General features: G+C 44.7%; 1 protein-coding gene across 2 annotated transcripts; it reads left to right on the forward strand.

Moving 5' to 3' along the window:
* The first annotated feature begins 11,206 nt into the window (after positions 1-11,206).
* On the forward strand, positions 11,207-17,269 carry LOC136528068 (probable protein phosphatase 2C 54). 2 transcript variants are annotated; one of them, XM_066520963.1, is made up of 4 exons: positions 11,207-11,727; positions 13,064-13,261; positions 13,812-14,023; positions 16,388-17,269. In XM_066520963.1, the coding sequence occupies exons 1-4, from the start codon at positions 11,641-11,643 to the stop codon at positions 16,953-16,955; spliced, it is 1,065 nt and encodes a 354-aa protein (XP_066377060.1). In that variant the 5' UTR covers positions 11,207-11,640; the 3' UTR covers positions 16,956-17,269. The 2 variants fall into 2 exon arrangements, with proteins under 2 accessions (XP_066377060.1, XP_066377061.1); XM_066520964.1 differs by lacking the exon at positions 13,064-13,261.
* Positions 17,270-21,612: the final 4,343 nt, after the last annotated feature.

Raw genomic sequence — 21,612 nt, forward strand, 5'->3', positions numbered from 1 at the left:
TTACTACTAAATGATGCTAAGGTGTATAAAATAAACCTTTGAAGCGTGATACCAATCGGAGTTGCACCTTTAAGTTCATCCTTAGCACCATGGTTAGCTAGATATCACTTGGAAATAAAATCACTAGATACCTCGTGACATCAACATTAAAACCAAGGTACTAGCATTACTTGAAAAGCATACCAAGTGTCTAGCTATCATCCTATGCATGCTAGTTTTTATTTCATCAATCAAATTCTACAACTAGCATACCTCACACAAGCATGCATATTGAATTTAAGAACTTATGCAATGCAAGCAAGCACATGAACATGCACATATCAAATGCAGTCAATCAAAGTTTATGAGCTTGCTCCCTCTACTTGTGTGCTTCTCTTGTCCAAGAATTTTGATCCATCTCTTTTCTCCAATGTTGCTCCCTCTTTGTCCATGTCCATGTCCAACCTCTATTTCTTTGAGCTTTCAATCTTTCCCAAAGCTTATCTCTCCCCCTTGTTCAATCTCAATCTCAATCTCAAATCTTTCATATCTTTGTACAATCTCTCCCCCTTTGTCATCAATTTCCATAAAAGGTGTGCTTCTCATTGATGCAAAGGTTTGCATTTGGGGTAGATGGTTGAAGCTTGAATCTTGCATTTTTATGGACATCTTCATGATTGTTGGCTATCTTCATGATTGTTGGAATGATACCACTTGTAACTTGTACTACTTGTATCTTGTGTAGGGCTTCTTGAGATACCACACATAGAATCTTTGATCTTGATATCAATTTGTGTGACATCTCCCCCTATGTGATAGCATGGGTCATCCATTTGATACACTTGAGCTCTTGTAGGTGAGGGATGCATTCTTTATTTGATGATCACTTAAAGTTGAGGATCACTTATGGAACTATTGTCTTGCATGATTGATACCATGTGTAGATTTGATACCACTTGAAAGCATTTTCTAGTATGGAACTACTTGTTGGATTTGTCAATTTTGACCATTTCTTGAATATTTGCTATCTTCATGAGTACCACTTATAGGATATCACTTGTGGGTTGATCTAGACATTACTTGTGAATTCTTGATGAAATACTTGAGTCTAGATACCTTTTAGAACAAACAAACTATATATCGATTTGTATTGTTGTCTTGTGCTTGTACTCTTATCACTATCATGAGCTTCTAATGTTGACTTGAACTAAATTGATTTGCCTAAGCTTCCAAGTCCGGTTTGAATCAATGACAAGCTTCTTCACACCTCTTATAAGGGTTATCTTGCCAATGTTGTACTTGTCACTTGTTGGCAATCCAAATTAAATCAAGTACTTGGGTTTACTTAGCTCATGAACAAATTCATATACTAACCACTAGATCAATTAATCATTCAAGCAATAGTGGTAGGCTATGAATTTAAACATTTCATTTGTTACGCATGATCCTATGAAGTATGAACTATATGCACTAACCGTATACTAGTAAGGGATGAAATGATCATGCACATTATAATGATACCTTTGCTATGTTGGAGTAGAGGATAGTCACATAGATTCTAATTCATTACTCCAATAGCAATGTGAAGTCCAATTATAAGCTTGGTGAAGACCAATAGATACCATTTTGAATTCCATTCTTCACCCATATGAAATGAATACCACTTATGATCAAGTGCACTTTCTTGTTGTGGTTGGCTTGCTTCATCTTTTGATCTTTGCTTGCATGAGAGAATTATTTGGAATACCACTTGAAATATCATGACTAGCTCTCTTTTGGGTGTTGCTTGCTTTTCTTGACCAATCCTTTTGATTGTTTCAACTAAGCATCTCAAATGTCCCTCGGATCACCACTTCCATGTTAGCCTTCCAAGTACCATACTTGGTTTATCTATACATAGGTGGCAAGCCCCTACACTAGGGAGAAGTGACCTCTTTCCAAAGAACCATTCTTGATACTCACTTGAAATAGCTTGATTGATTGATCCAAGTGATGGACTTAACTTGATGAGTAACCTTGATTCCTTCTTTAAGTCATTTTCTTTCTATTTGTTTAAGTCCTTTTCTTTCTACCAAATGATCTCCAATCATATCTAGAACTTAAACTTCATCTTCAACTTGAATTTGATCTTGATCTTCATCTTGAGTACCAAAAGTGTGCAAAATACACTCCACAATCAAATAGCCTTGTACTCTTTGCTTGTCATGCTTCTAGATTATCTCAAAACTAAACTTAGGTACCTCAATCACTTGTAAACATGTTTCCAACTTGAGGACCTTTCAATCAAAGTGACTCTAGATCAATCCAATATTTGTCACTTTTTTGACAAATTCTGTACCCTTCAAAGAAATAAGCATATTTTCCAAAGTACAAATCCAAATACCACAAAATTTATTGGAGGTGTGCATTGCTAAGTTATCTAGCAGCTGTAAAAATTTGAGATTCATTTGACTTCTAGATTACTACCAGATTTCAATTCTTCCACCACTGCTACATGCTGAAAACTGCTGCACTATAGCTGAAAAGAACCACTCCAAAACCGAAGCATTTCTTATCCATTTTTTATGAAATTTCTCCAGCATCTCATACCATAAGTCTAGAGCATGTACACTAATTTTCATGCCAATCCAATAAGTTTTGATCACTCAAATATGGCTAAGATCATAGCTCACTTAGATTTTCAATATAGGACAGATTTCAATCACTTGAGCTATACTTCATCAAATATGAATCAAACTTGAAACTAACTCGTTTGAATACTTTCAAAAGATATAAATCGATTCAATTCACTTACTAAATGTCATCTTATGAACTTATCCAATACAAATCAATCCAAACTTGACTACTAATCAATTATCCATTCAATCATCTCATAGCAAGCAACATTGCATATTTATCCAATTCAATCAACTCATATGCACCCAAATAGAATGATCAACAAGAGATATACCTTGGCTAGCTCATGATCATCCAACTAGCAAGCTTCAACTCAATTATTTGCAAACCATCAAATATATCCAATGAATCACCAACAACTTGAATTATAGCACTTGTATATTGATAGCACTTGGACTTCACTCAATTTTCACTTGGCATTGGGTTTGGATGTGCACTAAGCTCCATAACTTGATTCAACATATGATGAACAATGTCAGGTCAATTGAATCAAATCTCCAATGCTGATGGTACCTACAAACAATCATTCACTTTTTGATGGTACCCAAACAATTTTGGGTCCTCTCAAGTTAGATGCAACATACTTAGGCATAGTCTTAGTATGAATAGCGAGATGTTTTGCAATAGCAACCATAGAGGTACCATTATCATCCTTTCTAAGCATAGAATCATTATTAATTGAAATAGGCTTAGGGGTGTTACCTAGGGGATATGAATGTGCCATGTGTCCCCTTTCCCGGCATGAGTAGCACTTTCTCTTCATTTGAGCCTTCTCTTCCTTGCTCATGTGGTGCTTCTCATTGCCTTGCCTCTCATAGATTGCTTGAGCCTTCTTCTCAAGCTTGGTAGGACACTTAGAAGCAAAGTGTCCCATATTTCCACACTTGAAGCACTTGATGTGAGCATAATCTTTCTTCTCATCTTCATTCTTGCTCATCATCTTGACATCTTGAGTTTGCATTGGATGCCTTGCCTTTCCACCCCTTCTTGTTTTCTTCTTCTTCGTCATCAAGTCACTACCATCTTCATGGTTGATCTTGATTTGCTCTTGGGGTGTCTTCTCTTGTTCAACTTGTGGCTTTGGTTAAGACTCTTCTAGTTGCTTCACCAATTGCTTGGTTGGGCACATTGAGGTAAGATGACCCCATGTGCGGCACTTGAAGCACTTCGTATGCTTGAGCCTCTCTTCTTCTTTTATCTTCTTGAGCTTCTCAATGTTAGGGCAACCATTTGTAAGGTGTCCCACTTCATAACACCGGTAGCATATGGTATAAGAGAGCTTTCTTTATTGTAGCTTCTTCATCTTTCTTTCTCTCTTTCTTTCACCCTTTGTCATCTTCTTTTTGAAGCCAAGGCCACACTTGTCACCATAGTTTCTTTGAGTCTTCAACATGTGCTCAAAGGTGACTTTTGAGTTGTAGCACCTCTCTAACTTGTTGCTCAAATTCTTCACTTCATTTTTAAGCTCATTGTTCTCCTTCAAAAGGTTAGTCTCACAAGACATAGAAGTAGAACAAGCATCTATATGTGAAGAGCATGGTATTTCTAATAAATCATCACAAGAGGTGGATACATGCTTCTTGCCTACATCACAAGGGTTAGCAACAATATGTGATTGATCAATTGACCCATGTGATGAGCTCTCATTATTTTTAAGTTTCTTTATAAACACTTTAATGAGAGAAGCATGTTGTTCTAATAATTCATCATGAGATGCAAGTAGTGTCTCATGATTCAATTTTAGCTCATCATGTGAAGATTTAAAAGTATCAAGTAATTTCTTATGTTCTTCACAAGAGTTCTTTAGAAATAAGTTTTCATTTTCCAATTTTAATGTTTTAGCTTTCTCATTTTATAAAGACATGGTCATGCTAGCAAGTCTACTAACAAGCTCATCATATGAATCAACATGATCAACTACATTAGCATTTGATATCTTGGTGTCACCTTGTGACATGAAACAATGTGGTGTAGTTGGAGAGCTTGTAGTAGCATCATCATTATGGCTTGAGCATGAGCCAACATCGTCAAGATCACCACCAAGTGTGCTTGAGGTAGAATCTTCATGTGCAACACTTGTGGCATCATCATCAACCTTGTCAAGTGAACTTGTAGTGGATTGATCATCATCATCATCACTTGACCATGAGGTAGAGCAATCTTTCACAATCACCAAATTGTGATCATGCTCGACACACTCATGCGCCTCTTTCTTGGGCTCATCCTCCTTGAATTTGCCATCATCCCATGTGGAGGAATCACCGAAGGTGCCCTTGATGGACTCCCATATCTCACGAGCGGTTCCTGTGATGTTTACTTGTTTCATCAAATCAAAACTCAAAGCATCCATTAGAAAACAACAAGCATGTGCATCAAGTTCATAGAGAACTCTTTGAGCTTTGGTGAGATTTCTATGATCTAAGACATGAGTGAGACCACTAGTGATAATCCACCAAAACTTAGGTCCCTTTGCACGAAAATGATCAAGCATGTCATTTTTCCAAAGTGCAAAGTTTGTACCATCAAAAATATGTGTCTCACAAACATCTAGCCCACTAGACACCATCCTCTCGGGTCGGTGAAGACCACAAATGAGAGACCTAGCTCTGATACCACTTGTAGGGTCGAGATGGCAGACTAGAGGAGGGTGAATAGTCCTTTCTAAAATTAATCACGTTGGCTAACCGAAACAAATACGAAATTAAAACTATCGGTCTAGCCAAGACTATACCCCTCTATCTATGTTCTCTAGCACCTTGCAGAGATCCTAATTAAGCAACAAAGGTGCCAGGCTAACTAGAGTTCACCTAACCAATTCTAGGAGCAAGGTCATACAAACATATGCCACTAGTATTTCAAGTAATGAGGGAGTTCCTACACATGCTAGTAAGCAAAAGTACAAAGCCAACTAAGCTCACTAGCAATGCACAATAACAAGGCAACCAATGCTAAATTAGAGAGCGCAAATACTTAGCTACACAAACTAAGCAAAGTGACTAACAAGGTTACACAAACCAAATTAGCCACGCAAGGGAGCTACTTCTATGCTACACAAGCAAGAAGGTAACTAGTGAGCTACACAAGATAACTAATTACAAGGGCAACTATACAAGCACAATGTATATAAAAGTAATCACAAGCTTGTATAAGGGGATTGCAAACCAACGGGAAGAACAAGGTTGACACGGTGATTTTCTCCCGAGGTTCATGTGCTTGCTAACACGCTACGTCCCCGTTGTGTCGACTACTCACTTGGTGGTTTGGTGGCTAATTAGCATCACCCACCAAGCCTGCACGTCTGGCACCGCAAGAACCTACCCCAAAAGTGAGGGTAGCTTAATGACACGCTCGACTAGAGTTGCTCTTCTCTAGAGCACCGCACAAGCTTCTTGCAGGTTTCAACGGAGACCACCACCAAGCCATCTAGGAGGTGGCAACCTCCAAGAGTAACAACCACCACCGGCTTGTAACTCAATTACCTAGTGCCACTCGATGCAAACTCATGATGCAATCGCACTAGAATCACTCTCTCACACAATCGAATGATCACTATCAAGCATATGTGAGATGGAGGGCTCCCAAGCACTCTCAAGCATGGACACAAAGTCCCCTGAGGTGCTCTACTCATGCCATGGCCGAGACCACCTTCTATTTATAGCCTCATGGGCTAAACTAGCCGTTACCCCTTTACTGAGCAAATTTCGAGACGACCGGACACGTAGGTCGTTTGCACCGAACGCTCCGGTCGTGTATACTAGACGTGTCCGGTCACCATACCGGACGTGTCCGGTAGCAGCCTGACAGCCACGTGTCCCATTCAAACTAGCCGTTGCCACCAATGGCTCTCTGACATGTCGATCGGACGCACTCTTCAGAAACGACCGGACGCTGAGCCGTAGCGTTCGGTCGAGTTTAGTAAGTTCCTCGGGGCGACTAGATGCGTCTGTTAGAAAATGACTAGACGCTGAGCCTCAGTGTCCGGTTGAGTCCAGTAAGCACCTAGGCCTGACCGAACGCGTCCGATCACTCTGGACTGGACGCTCCCAATGCTCGGTCGACTATTACACTGAACATCGACTTCACTGATTCACACTGGACACGTCTAGTGTGGCGACCGGACATGTCCAGTCGCACTCTACAGTTCAGTCCTGAGCCACATACCGGACGCGTCTGGTCGTCATACCGGATGTGTCCGGTCACTCTATGACCAACACGACTAACTCTTTTTCTTTATCAACTTCTTCTCCTTTGCAAATGTGCCAACACCACTGTGGGGGTATGGCCCCTAGTATCCACAAGACAAGACATGAGCCGCACCATCAGAGGTGGCCTAGCCCATAAGATCAAGGCATGCACGACGCTGCTCAGCGTGCACCGCAAGATATTGTATAGTACCAAATAGGCTACTTTTCTTGTAACCCTACCCCTCCAGAGTATATAAGGAGAGGCATGGGTCCCCTAGTGGACACGATCGATACATCTTAATACAATACATTAGAACACAGGATGTAGGTATTATGTCATACTGATGGCCGAACCTGTCTAAATCTTGTGTCTTGGTGTTTGTATTACCATCTCGCTCACCTCTACAATAAATCTACCATCGTGGGATACCCCTTGGTGGACTGCCGAGCATCTTTTGTCGATAGTTGGCGCGCCAGGTAGGGGCTATGCATGTTGTTTCCTTGTCGAGCAAAATAGCTTTTTTGTAGGCTCTTCGTCCCTTCCGCAGCCCAGCCAGATCTTCACGGTTGGATCCATCTCGTGGGTCATCAACGCTGATGGAGTCGGAGAGCTCCTTGAGCTGGTGCAGATCATTTCTGAGCCGACCACCCCCGCGCCTGCAACTGTAGATCCAATCTTGGAACCACTTCCGAGGTCACCTTCATCAACAACTCGCTGCCCGCTTCCTCGCTACCAGAGGAGGCAGATCAACAACAACGATCTGATCGTATCCATCGATCGGGTCGGTTTGAAGCTCGCCGATTGCCTCTCCATCGCTGAATTGGCTCTGGACACTCTGGTTCAGTGCCGACCACCCTCCGATCTAGATCTATCGGAGGCTGCTCGGGAAATTCTAGGGGTTATGGCCCTACCTTTCGTGTTCACCAATGTCGCCACCACCTTCCAAGATGCCCTAAGGGGCAAATTCATCAACCAGGTTGAAGACATCCATCCTCTCGCCGACCAGATAGCGCCATATGCCACCGACCAGACTTTCTGTCTAAAGCTAAATCACGCTTTAATATTTTTATAAATATTCTCCAATCTTCGTTAATCGCCATGATGTTTCTCCAAACTGTTTTCTCCATGTTTGCTCTCCAAACAATTTTCCAAACCCCCAAACAGTACTGTTGATGCTCGGACGCCTCCAGAGACGGTCTTGTCTCCGGCTCCTCCCTACACGTACACGAGCGTCTGCCCTCTGCGTTATGGGTGGTCGGCAGCGGCTCCTTAACGATGCTTGTTCCTCCTACACGTGCACGGGCTCCACGCTCCGCCTTATGGTTAACAGGATTGCTAGGGCTGGAAACTTAGCTACACACTAACTGTTCGGGCGGTTTATATTAAATACATCTTCGCTCCAACTGATCGCCAAGCTACATACGCTATTTTTTCTTCGGAGTTCATATATTTTTACATCATGTACTACCCGTTCTACATGTTTGTATTGCAGGATCATCGTCCAGGTGATCGGATCACCTGGTGCTCGGACTTCACCACAGATCAACTGGTCGGACTGCTCGGATCATCGACTTCGTCGCCGACCAGTTGATAGGACTGTTTGTCGGTCGTTTCTAGTCAATGCTCACTTCGCCGCCGACTAGTTGACCAGACTGTTCGTCGCTCGTGCTTCATCGCCAGCTACACCGGGGACTCCTCGATGCTCGGTTTCTTCGTGCTCGAGGACTAAGTGGGCACACTTCACCGTATGGACGTCGCCAGCTACGCCGAGGACTCCTCGGTGCTCGGACATCGCCAGCTACGCTAGGGACTCCTTAGTGCTCAGACATCGCCAGCGACACCGGGGACTCCTCGCTCCTCGGTGCTCGGATATCGCCAGCTACGCCGGGGACTCCTCGGTGCTCGGACCTCGCCAGCTTCGCCGGGGACTCCTCGGTGCTTGAACATCGCTAGCTTCGCCAGGGACTCCTCGATGCTCGGACATCGTCAGCTTCGCCTGGGACTCCTCGGTGCTCGAACATCGCCGCCTACGCTGGGGACTCCTCGGTGCTCGGTCATTGCCAGCGACGTTGGGGGCTCCTCGCTCCTCGGTGCTCGGACCTCGCCAGCTTCACCGGGGACTCCTTGGTGCTCGGACATCGCCAGCTTTGTCGGGGACTCCTCAGTGCTCAGACATCGTCGCCTACACCGGGGACTCCTCGGTGCTCGGTCATCACCAGCGACGCCGGGGACTCCTCGCTCCTCGGTGCTCAGTCATCGCCAGCGACGCCGGGGACTCCTCGCTCCTCGGTGCTCAGACATCGCCAGTGACGTCGGGGACTCCTCCATCCTCGATGCTCGGACATCGCCAGCGACGCCGAGGACTCCTCGCTCCTCAGTGCTCGGTCATCACCAGTGACGCCGGGGACTCCTCGCTCCTCGATGCTCGGTCATCGCCCGCGACGCTGGGGACTCCTTGCTCTTCGGTGCTCGAACATTGCCAGCGACGTCGGAGACTCCTCGGTGCTCCCTTGGTGATCGGATCTTGCTACGTCTCATCGGTGTGCTATCAAGCTACTCCATGTTGTTCGGATCAGGGTGCTGATCTTGGGCAGCACGTCTAGGGTCTTGATGCGTGCATGTCGGATGACGTCGGCAAAGCTTTCGAACTTATTTTTCTTTGACCCTGCTACAAGATTCATTCTTCATCTTCCAGCAAGCTCGGGGACTAAGTGGTCACACTTCACCTTGCGGTGAATGTGCTTGTTCTCATCTCGAGGCTACGCCCGGGGACTGGCTGTCTGCTCGGCTGGTCTTCTACTTTCTGACCCTAGCACCACATGACTACGTCACCTACTGTCAGGCTCAGAGACTAGCTGTGGGGGTATGGCCCCTGGTATCCACAAGACAAGACATGGGCCACGCCATCAAAGGTGGCTCAGCCCACAAGATTAAGGTGTGCACGACGCTGCTCGGCGCGCACCGTAAGATATTGTATAGTACCAAATAGGCTACTTTTCTTGTAACCCTATCCCTCCAGAGTATATAAGGAGAGGCAGGGGTCCCCTAGTGGACACGATCGATACATCTTAATGCAATATATCAGAACACAGGATGTAGGTATTACGTCATACTGACGACCGAACCTATCTAAATCTTATGTCTTGGTGTTTGTATTACCATCTCGCTCCTGATCTCGCTCACCTCTACGATAAATCTACCATTGTGGGATACACCCTCAGTGGTCTGTCGAGCATCTTTTGTCGACAACCACCAAGTGTACACCACCATGTGTATGTGTGTTAGCTTTTCACAAACATTTTCTAAAGGATTAGCCTCTAAACTTGCCACGCCACTCGATCCTAGCGACGATGCAAAGTTAAATCACTCGAGTGGCACTAGATGACCGATATGCAAATAAGTTTGCCCCTCTTGATAGTATGGCCATTTATCCTAAACCCGATCATAAACTTCTCTACACACCTATGACCGGTGCAATGAAATGCCTTAGGTTATACCTTTGCCTTGTGCATTCTATTCTATCTCATCCAATATCAATGCAACATATGCACCAACACAATCAATAATGATATGATCCACTTCATATCATCACGTGATCATATTGGTTCATCGATCTTGACTTCACTTGCTTTTCACCGTTGCCTTCGTCCATCGACGCCATGTCTTGCTTAAGCTTCACCGTCACGCGGTCCATCGCTCCAAAGCCTCCAACTTGCCCTTCACGCTTGCAACCGGTCCATCAAGCCAAGTCATGCCTTGATCTTCTCCACCTTGATCACATGACTCAATGTCATGTCTCATTTGCAATGAGCTCCTTCATCATCACATGTGTGAGCTTTGCAACATCTCTAAGCCATTTTCACCTTCATGACATATGTTGTTCACACACGTGTACCTGTGGACTAATCGTCTGTGTATCTCACAAAAACATAATTAATCCACCTAGGTTGTCACTCAATTAAAAAACACACAAGGACCTTTGAGGAGTACTAGAAGATTTTCACTGTACAAGGACCTAAGAATGAAAACTTTATTCTCATAAAAATTATACGATGTTTGGTAATCATTTTAGTTTATGTATTGTTTGAACCAACTAATAAAACTTTTAAAAGCTCTAGGCGATCCAACGAAGTAACTTGTGACAAGGTTTTCATGATTTTCTAGTCTAGGTTACAACAATCCAAATTCATCTTTCTCAGACTTTTACCCAATTGTGAATTTTGCTTAAAGATCGAACTGTCATTAGAATCTATTAAAACTTAGGAAGATACTCTGGGCGAGAACTGTGAGTTGTGACATCCTTGAATAAACACGTCAGATCTGACGCCTGTTCACCACGTGCCTTTCTTCCTCCTTGGCTCTTCACTCTGCTGCCAGACCGGAGCGCACCGCACCTCCGTTTCTCTCTCCTCTCCTCGCCAAGTCACAGTCGCCAGTGGCCACAGTCCCCACCCGACTGCCTCCATAAAAAAATCCGAGCTCCAACAAACAACCACCGCAATCTCCATCCCCTTGCCTTCCCCCACACACCATCTCCTTTTCACTGCAGGATTTCTTTCTTTCCCTACAGATATTCCCAAAGAATCTTCTGTGTTGCTCTCCTCCTCGGATTCCTCTTCCCCTCCTCGCCTCCCACTCCAATTATTCCTCTCCCTACTGACTTGCTTTGCTTCTCTGTTATCTCTGTCCTCTCCTCCCACCTCGTGTTTCTTCTTCCTACCAGCGGAGCGCCAGCTGCGCGCTGTGCCTCGTGCCTAGAGGAACGCCCGCCGTAGGCAGAGCTTTCCTGACGGCGGTGCCATGTGCCTGGAGGAGCCGGAGGACGCGGAAAGGCTTGGTTTTGGTGACGCAGGGGTCGAGGAGCCCGCTAAGTTTCCCTTGGCTCAGGTTCGTGCAAAATTAAAAATTCGATTTTGGGTAGTTATTTTGTTGCGTATGTGGATGAAACTTTCGATGTATATCTGTGAATCTGGTATCCCTTTTCTGTCGGTTCGTTTGAGTGATTGATCCTGGTATAAAGGATGGATTCAAAAGGAAGCAATGATTGTCTTTGCTTCGAGTACACGCCTCTGTTCATCCATCTGTCTCTTTTTTCCTCTGCAAGAATCTAGGCGATTTCGTGTTTAGTTGGCGCTAATGAAGGTGTAGATCAGAAGGTGATTTGAACTGTTCAATAAGGCAGAGTTAGGTTTCTTGCATTGTATATTACTAGCTGGAATGTTCGGTAGCTGTTTCCTGGTGAACGGTGGCAGTTGTTATTTGCGGCTGGCCCACGCTTTTCACCATTTCTCAAGTTGCTTCGATTTTGTACTGTATACTAAATTTGTCAAACTGTCCGATCATTTGCTTGCTCATTCTGAGGTGCTGTGACAGAGAGGTACAACTAATTTCTGACTATAGTACGTAGCAAACAGGAAATGTCAGGATATTTGAAGGACAGCATATTTTTCCTGTATTTCTGACTGTAGCTGAAATTTCTTCAGAGTAGTACGTACTTGCCAACGGCACATGTACTTGATTTCTCTATCAAGACTGAAATGTAATGAAACAAAACGTGTTTTTTTCCGTGCTGATACCAGTTAAGTCATCATTTTCCTGAAGTGGTCCATGTGATTACTACTGATTTTGAAAGGCTTGCTACCCACATCGTGATAGAAACTGCTAGAATATTTCTTCCATGGCTTGTGAGCTACTGTAATTGGATTTTGGGTGTTGCTGTCATGGGTGGATTGTCCTTTTATAGACTGGTAATGTTGATTGCCAGCATTAATTTGTGCCAAGGAATAACCAAATAGTACTGAAGCTTGTAGTTTCAGATGTTTTTTATCAATTTACGAACTCAGGCTCTGCTTGTTGTATCATATTAGCCACTGATGCTCTTCATATCAAGGACAATTATTTCTAAAAAAATTTACTGTTCCAACTAAGGTGGAAACTAATTCATTAAAATAGATGAGTTAATGTCTCCTATAGCTTAATGTGCTTCTTTCTGACGGTAACTTCTGAATTTGTTTGAGTGCAAGCACCGAAGTAGAATTGATAGCCATTTGGATTTGGGTTTATGATTAATTGAAGTAATGAAGTTTCCTTATATTAGTATGTTCAATGCTACTTGCGCTAACTCGACTTTGTGATTTCATGTAATTTAGATCAGCTTATCTATAGATTCACATTCAGTGCTTCCTGTATTGTATTCTTGTGCACTGATCCTGTTTACATGCAGATGGAGAGAGTTTGCGAAAACACAACTTCTGCTGATTTCAGGCAGAAGTTAAGCAATTTTGTTCCAGTAATCCGATCGGGGGATTGGTCTGATATTGGAGGTCGCCAATACATGGAAGATACCCACGTGTGCATTCCAGACCTTGCTAAGAACTTTGGCTTCCCATCGTTAGATAATGAAGTTGTTTCCTTATATGGGGTAAACACATGCCATCTTACCCACTTCTATTTTACCTTTCCTAGTTTGATAGACCAATCATATTGCCAAACACGCACATCAATAAGCAGTCTATGCTGATGGTAAATTCTGAGTACATCTAGAATACCCCATATAAAGAAGAGGACTTAATAACAAATTTGGTCCGCACTGCACCAGGCCACCAGCCTAGCAGTAGAACATTGAGGTCACTCATCGAGTCAAGTATATCATATGTGTAGTTCATTGCAATATCAGAAGCTGAAAATAGGCTTATAGTTTTTTTTTTCTCCTTCCAGAAAATGAGTCTGCCTCTTTTGATGTATGCAGTTGTTTTCCTTGGTTAGTTATTTAAGTTCAATGGAACAAATTCATGTCTTAGTAAAGTTATTCTACATATGTACAGCTAGTAATATACAGATCTGTGCTCTCAGATAATTTCATTGAGTTGCACACTTGCTCATCTAGATAACCACGTTATCATTCTGCATGCACGATTCACAAAAACTTGATATTTCTCTTAGGTATCTATTTTCTCCATTTCAATAATCAGGTCTTTGATGGTCATGGTGGAAAAGATGCTGCCCATTTTGTTCGTGATAATTTACCAAGGGTGATTGTGGAAGATTCAGATTTCCCTCTTCAGCTTGAAAAGGTTGTGAGGAGGTCCTTTATGCAGATTGATTGCCAGTTTGCTGAGACATGCTCTCTCCATAGAGCAACATCCTCCGGCACAACTGCACTTACAGCAATGATTTTTGGAAGGTACTTTCCTGTCATAAGTATGATGATCCCCAGCTTTTCGTAGGATATTTAAGAGTTCTTTATTAATATCATGATCTGTATATGTATATAATCGGTTTCCTCAAATCCTTATTGTTCAATGTCTACCATATGGATTACATAAGAAATATTTTAGTGGACATCTGGTGAAAATGTATCAAGCATCTTTTAGAACTAAAGCTACAGTGTTCAATCATGTCTGTACAATATTTCATCTCATTTCAAGGGCATGTTTGGATACAAGGGCTAATTATTAGCTTAGCAGGAGGGCTAATAGGTTTTCTACTAGTTGTTAGCTAACTAGTTAGCTGGCTCTAGCTAATTTGGGCTAATTTTTAGCCCCAACTAGTAATTAGCCCTAGTGATCCAAACAGGCCCTAAGTTTTGCCTTTTAATGTTGTATAGCGCTAGTACCATGGCTGTTCAGCAACTGTGCTGTACTAGATCTAGTCTTCAACGCGTCCTAATCTTTATCGCAAACATTTGAATGTTGACTTCTATTTATGCCAAGTAACACAATTCTAAATCAAATTGTAAAAAGAGTAAATTGCACCGCCGGTCCTTAAAGTATTGGACGGATTTCATCTGAGTCCCCAAACTACGAAATCGTACGTTTAGCTCCCTAATGTATTTAAGTGATCTCATCTATGTCCAAAATAGACACGAGGAGGGTTAGAAGCTGACGTGGCCATCCATGTGGACGATTTAAGTACAAAACCCTAAGATGTGGCATGCGTGGCCAGGATCTTCCAGCCCAGTCACCACCAGGACGGCCCTGTCTTCCAGCTCCAGCTGCCGCCGGCCTAAGAGCTCATCAGGTGAGCGCGGGGGATGCGGGTCGCGCCGTCGTATCGGGGGTAGGCGAGCGAGTGCACTGCCGGTCGCTGCGCGCCACCGCTGGCATGCAGGGGCGAGCGTGCAACCCGCAGGCCTTGCCGTCGCATCGGGGCAAGCGACCACGGGAGAGCGGTTGGCAGCTTGGCCATGCGCCTGCCGCCTGCCGCTACCGCTGCGTCGCGCCGCCACACCACCGCCTGTTGCTGCTGCGTCACGCCGCCTCGCCCCTCCCTAGGATCTCTCTCTCGCTCTAGCGCCCGAATCCGCCGCCGCCCCCGCCATTACCAAGCACACAGCCGAGCTCCCGATCTTCGTCCACAGCTCACCTCCAGACTTGATTCCTCCTCCGTTGGGTTCGTAGAAGCACGACGAGGCCTCTACACCACTCCACAATGTCAATCCGAGCCGGCAACTCCACTCCCCGACCTCACCGGAGCTCCCAGACCGCCACCGTCCGCCCCACCACCTTGATTCCCTTCCCCGCTGCCTCCCCGCCGTCGAGATCGCCGTAGACGACTTCGCCGTGGCCTCCTCTTCCTGCTCTACCGCTCGCCGGAGATCATCGTCCGCCGGAGTGCCATCCCGCCTTGACTCTGGCGAGGATGCCGCCAAAGAGCACCCCAGCGTAGCTACAGGGGAGGATGACTCCTACTACCCCGCCCGATCCAAAACCGACGGTTCAGATCGCTTGTTGACCGACAGTCAACAAACACCTTCCCTCCAATCAGGATACGCCATGTCACCGGTCAACCGCCACCTCGGCAAGGTCAATTTCCAGTCATCGAGGTGGCGGTGCCTGGGTTAAATCATGTCCACATGGATGGCCACGTCAGCTTCTAACCCTCATTGTGTCTATTTTGGACCTAGATGAGATCACTTAAATACATTAGGGAGACAAACGTGCGATTTCGTAGTCTGGGGACCCAGATGAAATCCGCTCAATACTTTAAGGACCGGTTGTGCAATTTACTCTTATAAAAATTATCCAACGTGGGATGGTATGTGCTTACTCTTCTTTTTTGAAAAGTGTGCAAATATTTAGGCAAAGTAGTTAATATTAGGTGAGGTATTGTGAACCGGAAAAGATGATTTGACTTTTAGATACTCACCTGTTCGTATATAAATTGAACTGATTGTCCTCAACATAAATCACGGTTGAATTCCAAAAAAAACACATAAATCATGGTTTGTTCTCCTTGAGAATCTTCAATCATTATTGCATCCATTTAATGAGAATTTGGGATTTGGAAGCTTAGAGGCCCATGGTTTAAACTTTAGACCATTGATGGATCCTCATATGTTGGTACAGGTTTGCAGCTTACCCAATATCTGCTACTTTCTTTTAGAATTTTTCAAATTTGTAATCTTGTTTTAGAATTGCCAAGGCACACACCATTTATGATGCGTCACTCTCTAACTTTATACTATATTTATACATTTAAATTTATTTGCACTTGTTATCTGTTGAACTTTTATGGCCAATGCTAAAAATTCGCATGATTCGTGCAGGTCTCTTCTGGTCGCTAATGCTGGTGATTGCAGGGCAGTTCTTTCCCGGTGTGGCACTGCAATTGAAATGTCCATGGACCACAGGCCTTGTAGCCTCAGTGAAAAATTGCGCATAGAATCGCTTGGTGGCTATGTGGATGATGGCTATCTGAATGGTCTGCTAGGGGTCACTAGAGCGCTTGGTGACTGGCATCTTGAGGGTATGAAAGAAGTTGGCGAGCCAGGAGGTCCCCTGAGTGCTGACCCAGAGCTCAAGATGATCACACTAACAAAGGACGATGAGTTCTTGATAATTGGCAGTGACGGAATCTGGGATGTCTTCTCAAATCAAAACTCCGTGGACTTTGCACGGAAGCGCCTCCAAGAGCACAACGATGTGAAATTATGCTGCAAGGAAATCGTTGAGGAGGCAATAAGGCGAGGGGCCACTGACAACTTAACTGCAGTGTTGGTCTCGTTCCACCCAGAGGCCCCTCCTCAGGTCAAAGTGGACCGTCCCGGTAGGGTGGCACGGAGCATATCAGCTGAAGGGCTCAATAGCCTCAGGATACTCCTGGGAAGGCAGTAACCGAATTCTTGTCACAATTAGGCTCTGTGTTGCATTGCCGAGTTGTAATTGTATGTAGTCATCTCGGCTCCTCATTGTTGTTAGTTGATACCCATTGCTGCGACACACGTTACGATTCTTGTTGGTAATTGAACCAACAAACTTGATATTATTCTTGTTGGTGATTGAACCAACAAATTTGAGCTCCATCTTGTGAGAGATTTTAAGCAGATGAAAGTAAATCTAGCAAAGAAGCTGTGAGTTCCTAGCTCACTGTGTAATGTTTGCCCCCTTTTTTGTAAATAAAAATGTCACTGCCTAGCCTTGAAATTGACCTTGCGCCATGTAACAAATGATTCATTGACTGAAATGTGTCAAGACTGGGTCAAATTTCCTGTTCTTCTCACATGATTGTTCACTTGTGTGGTCTCACTCCCATGATACAAAAATTATGAAGCTGAACACAGTTGAGAACAATGTAAGCAAACTGGTTAGGTTGGGCAAACACCGATCGTTGTCGCCTGACTATTGTTGTCTGTTTGCAACAAGGTCAAAATAATGCCTTTTCGATATGCCAGTAAAATAATCGAATTTACTAGTTCGCTTGTACTTTATTGGAGGAATGCACGAACAAATATACGCACTCGTGTACATTTCTCTACAGACAAACACACAAGTTTCTAGGCCTCTAGGGGCAGATGTATGCCATACCTGAAACCAGGCAGAGTACTTGCCAAAATTATAATTCTCTTTGGTACTTTCAAGCATGGCATTAGCACCTAATCCAGGGGCCAGTGGCCTAAACAAGGACCATATTTTGGGCAGACATACCTCTGCAAAGGCCGGCACAGAGAACATAAACTATGGCCACATCTTGCATTGGTACTTCAGGTAACCCCTCTGCTGCAGACATGAGTACACCAATCACTGGATGGGGCCAGGGTAGTGTTCCAGAGCAAAGATGTATATATTCATCTCTGAGTCAAATGGTTCAGCTTCAAGCAACAAAGACCATAGCTCTTCAGTCTTCACTATTCCAACTGAGCTTCACTACTGAACTGTTCCAAGATCCTCACACAGAGTCACGGAGATAAGATGAAGAACTCCTTGCCGTTGGTGGTGGTTGTCATTGTTCTGTTCCTGGTGACGGCAAGGGTGCAGGGTATTCGGCTCGATGCAGAGAGCCATGAGGCATTCAACAACCAGATGGTTCATGTAAGTAACCGCTATTCGCAAGCGCATTTCATACACACCGTGCGGTGATTCTTTCTGCAGTTCCTAACTGTTGTGCATTCTTTGGTTATTTCAGAAACCTGGGGAGATGGGAGTGAGGTCCACTGACAATGAGCCATCTGGTGGTAAAATGGAGGAAAGCATTTCTGAAGAAAAAGATCGAGTTGGCCACGGTCTGCCAGAGATTCATGTCGATTACTATGGTCCAAGGGGTCATAAGCCTACACACCACTGAGCAAAATTTTCTTCTTCTGTTCAGTTTTTTTTTTTTTTGTCTATTTTTAGATGAACCCCCTTAAACTAGTGAGCGCGTCACTTGAGCCTGCCTACTCTAGCAGATAGTAATACCCAAGATTGTATTTCATTTATTGTCCCCCCCCCCCCCCCCCCCCCCCCCCCCCCTCTTCTTTCATTTTGCTCCCTCTGAAGAGGGGAAGAAACAGAAACACCACTGATGTACTAACTTCTTGAAGGAAAAATCAATCAAGAAATAGCAAATTCCAGGATTACTAAAGAACTGCAGCTGGGTGTCCAGGTTCCAACTGTGGTATTACTAATTCGCCAGGGGTAACTACTGTTACTCTCCAAGTGGATTTGGTTCACCAAGGACGTGTTTAGTTTAAGGAATAGGGCTTCTCATTCCTTATATTTTTGTTTGGTTCCAGGAATGAAATCTATTAGTCTGTTGCCACATAATCCCTCACAAGTTAGCTTAATTACGAGAAATGGATTTATCCTGATGCAATGACTCCATGATGGACCATTTCATTCTAGATAAGGTGATTCTTTAGACCAAACACTTCATAAGTTTACTTAGCAGTTTCATTAAATGCAAAAATATCCCACTTCTATATTGGGGCAAAAAGATAAAAGATACTGGTAGTTTTTGGCCTGCTTTATGGAGCAGAAGAATATGTGTGGCGTCCTGTACTTACTCCAACACTGTATGCGTAGATTCAGTTGATGGTGTCACGTATGGCTGAGCATTGCCGGATATGCTGCAGTGTTCCTCGCCAAAGTACATTCTATTAGTCTTCTTTATGTGTTAATGACAAGACATACTTTTCAAAGCTATTGACTGTAGCTAGTCATTAGCTCTTTGATAGTTGATGCTTGACATGCCAATTAGATGTGTACATAAAACCGGAAGATGAACCCCGTCTCACAAAAAAAAAAGGAAGATGAGAACCAAGCGGTTTTTGCAATGAAATTTATCGCACATCTCAATCACCCATCTCTTTGTTTCCCCAAGTGGGCACATATCTTGCGCAAATGCAACTCATGTTGCAAACAGGGCAAATACACCAAATAATTCGTACTTCAAACAATTTTGAAACTTCGCACATACATATAGCTCATCCATATATATGTACTTTGTGGCAAAGATTAAAATATATCATGAAAATGACAAAGTTCAGGACAAATGTGGTACATGAAAAAATGGCTTTAAATCTCAACTTTGTAACAAAGTACACTAGATGAACTATGGATGTGCATCTGCTAAGTTTCAATTTTTTTGAAGGCCTTGGTCAAATGGTGTATTTGCTCCATCTGCACAAGATATGCACCCTTTGTTTCCCATGCCAGGATTGTGTGACCATAGATCGAACATACTACACCATAAGTTGCCTTACTTTAGATTCCATATCATTTCCTACTATTTTTATGCTTTGCACTTTACAAATAAACTAGACATTTATCACCTTTTGTATTTCACCATACTTTGTAGTCACCATCGAACCAAATATGATCTTCTGCCTTTGCACTAACTAGAGATGTAGTAGCATGTAGCTTATGTTCATGTAAACAATAAACAATATCATTTAGCCATTTATTTGAGTTAAATGGTCACTTAAATGGGATAATCAGCCGACTAAATGAACATATCTAGCCACGGCACATATAGCCATTAATTTTACAAACACCCAAATAGTGTGGACACCACAGTTTGAGGCTTAGTGGGGTGGAGTCATGCATTGACTTACCACCAATTTCATATCATGGTGTTTCATTCACCAGGGAGAGGCTAAAAGTTAGAGGGTATTTGTCGGGGACCAATACTAGGGTACCCGAAGAGGAGGAGCTAATAACCATCTACGTTGATTCATCCGAACAGACAAGAGCGTGACTACACCTCTTGCTGGGCTTTGCCTCGTCCAACCACCGAGGCCATGGGCTCCGCCTCGTTCGACCCCCGAGGGTTGGCTCCGCCTCGGTGGACACTGAGGCCGCGGGCTCCGCCTCACCCGACCCCTAAGGGTTGGCTCCGCCTCATCCGACCCCCGAGGGATGGCTTCGCCTTCCCCGACGTCTGAGGGTTGGCTCCGCCTCGTCTGACCCCCGAGGTTGGCTCCGCCTCGTCCGACTCCTGAGGGTTGGCTCCGCCTCGCCCGACCCCCGAGGGCTAGCTTCGCCTCGCCCGACGTCTGAGGGCTGGCTCCGCCTCACCCGACGTCTGAGGGTTGGCTCCGCCTCACCCGATGTCTGAGGGCTGGCTCCGCCTCGCCCGACGTCTGAGGGCTGGGTCCGCCTCATCCGACATCTGAGGGCTGGGTCCTCCTATCCCAACGTCTGAGGGCTGGCTCCACCTCGCCCGATCCCTCAGACACGGTTCCTAATGGAAGCTCACACCGCCGCCAACTACCCTGGGCCAGAAGGTACTACCCAAGGTCAAACTTTTGGCATTGTGCAGGGAGCAGTCACATCTCAGTACGACCCGTCCCCACGACATGTCATTCTAGGGGACCCACATCGCCCACAGTGACGGACGCGTGGTCACTATGCTGCCCACTCCCTGTACGGCTGCTGACCAGCACGCTGGTTCGCCGCACCGTCCATCGGGATGGAGCGTGACGTTACGACCCACTGACAACGCCAGGGTATGGCAGTGTCAGCGGACAAGCGCCCGGCGTGGGGCTGTCCCTGTTGCTACCTGCCATGTCAGCGGGACCCACACGGAGGAAGAGAAAGGCCGACGACCCTAAAGGGCTTCTTTTGCCTCTCGTTCTCCTTCACTCTCCCACTTATAACCTGTGCTTTCCCTTGGCCTATATAAGGGAAAGCAAGGTGTCCCACTAAGGGGCATTGGTTCACCGTATCACACACCACACCGCATCACAGCAGAATCACTAGCATCGAACCTCGAACACATAGCTGAGCAGCGATCGAGCTCTCGACACCCATTCGATCTTTTCATCAGAGACTTGGGACCTGTCCCTCTCTCACCTATTTGTAATCCCTACTATGAACTTTTTAGTGCTAGTAACATGAGCCACAGCCACAAACTAGACGTAGTGATATTCTGCCCGAACCAGTATAAACCTTGTGTCTTCTTAGCACACCATCCGGGCCAGACACGCAATAACACAAATTTACTCGTTGGTGTTTACTCAAAACACCGACAGTTGGCACGCCAGAAAGGGGCCTTTGCGTGTTCCGACATTAA

Source organism: Miscanthus floridulus, chromosome 19 (genome assembly GCF_019320115.1).
Source record: "Miscanthus floridulus cultivar M001 chromosome 19, ASM1932011v1, whole genome shotgun sequence".
Classification (NCBI taxonomy): domain Eukaryota; kingdom Viridiplantae; phylum Streptophyta; class Magnoliopsida; order Poales; family Poaceae; genus Miscanthus; species Miscanthus floridulus.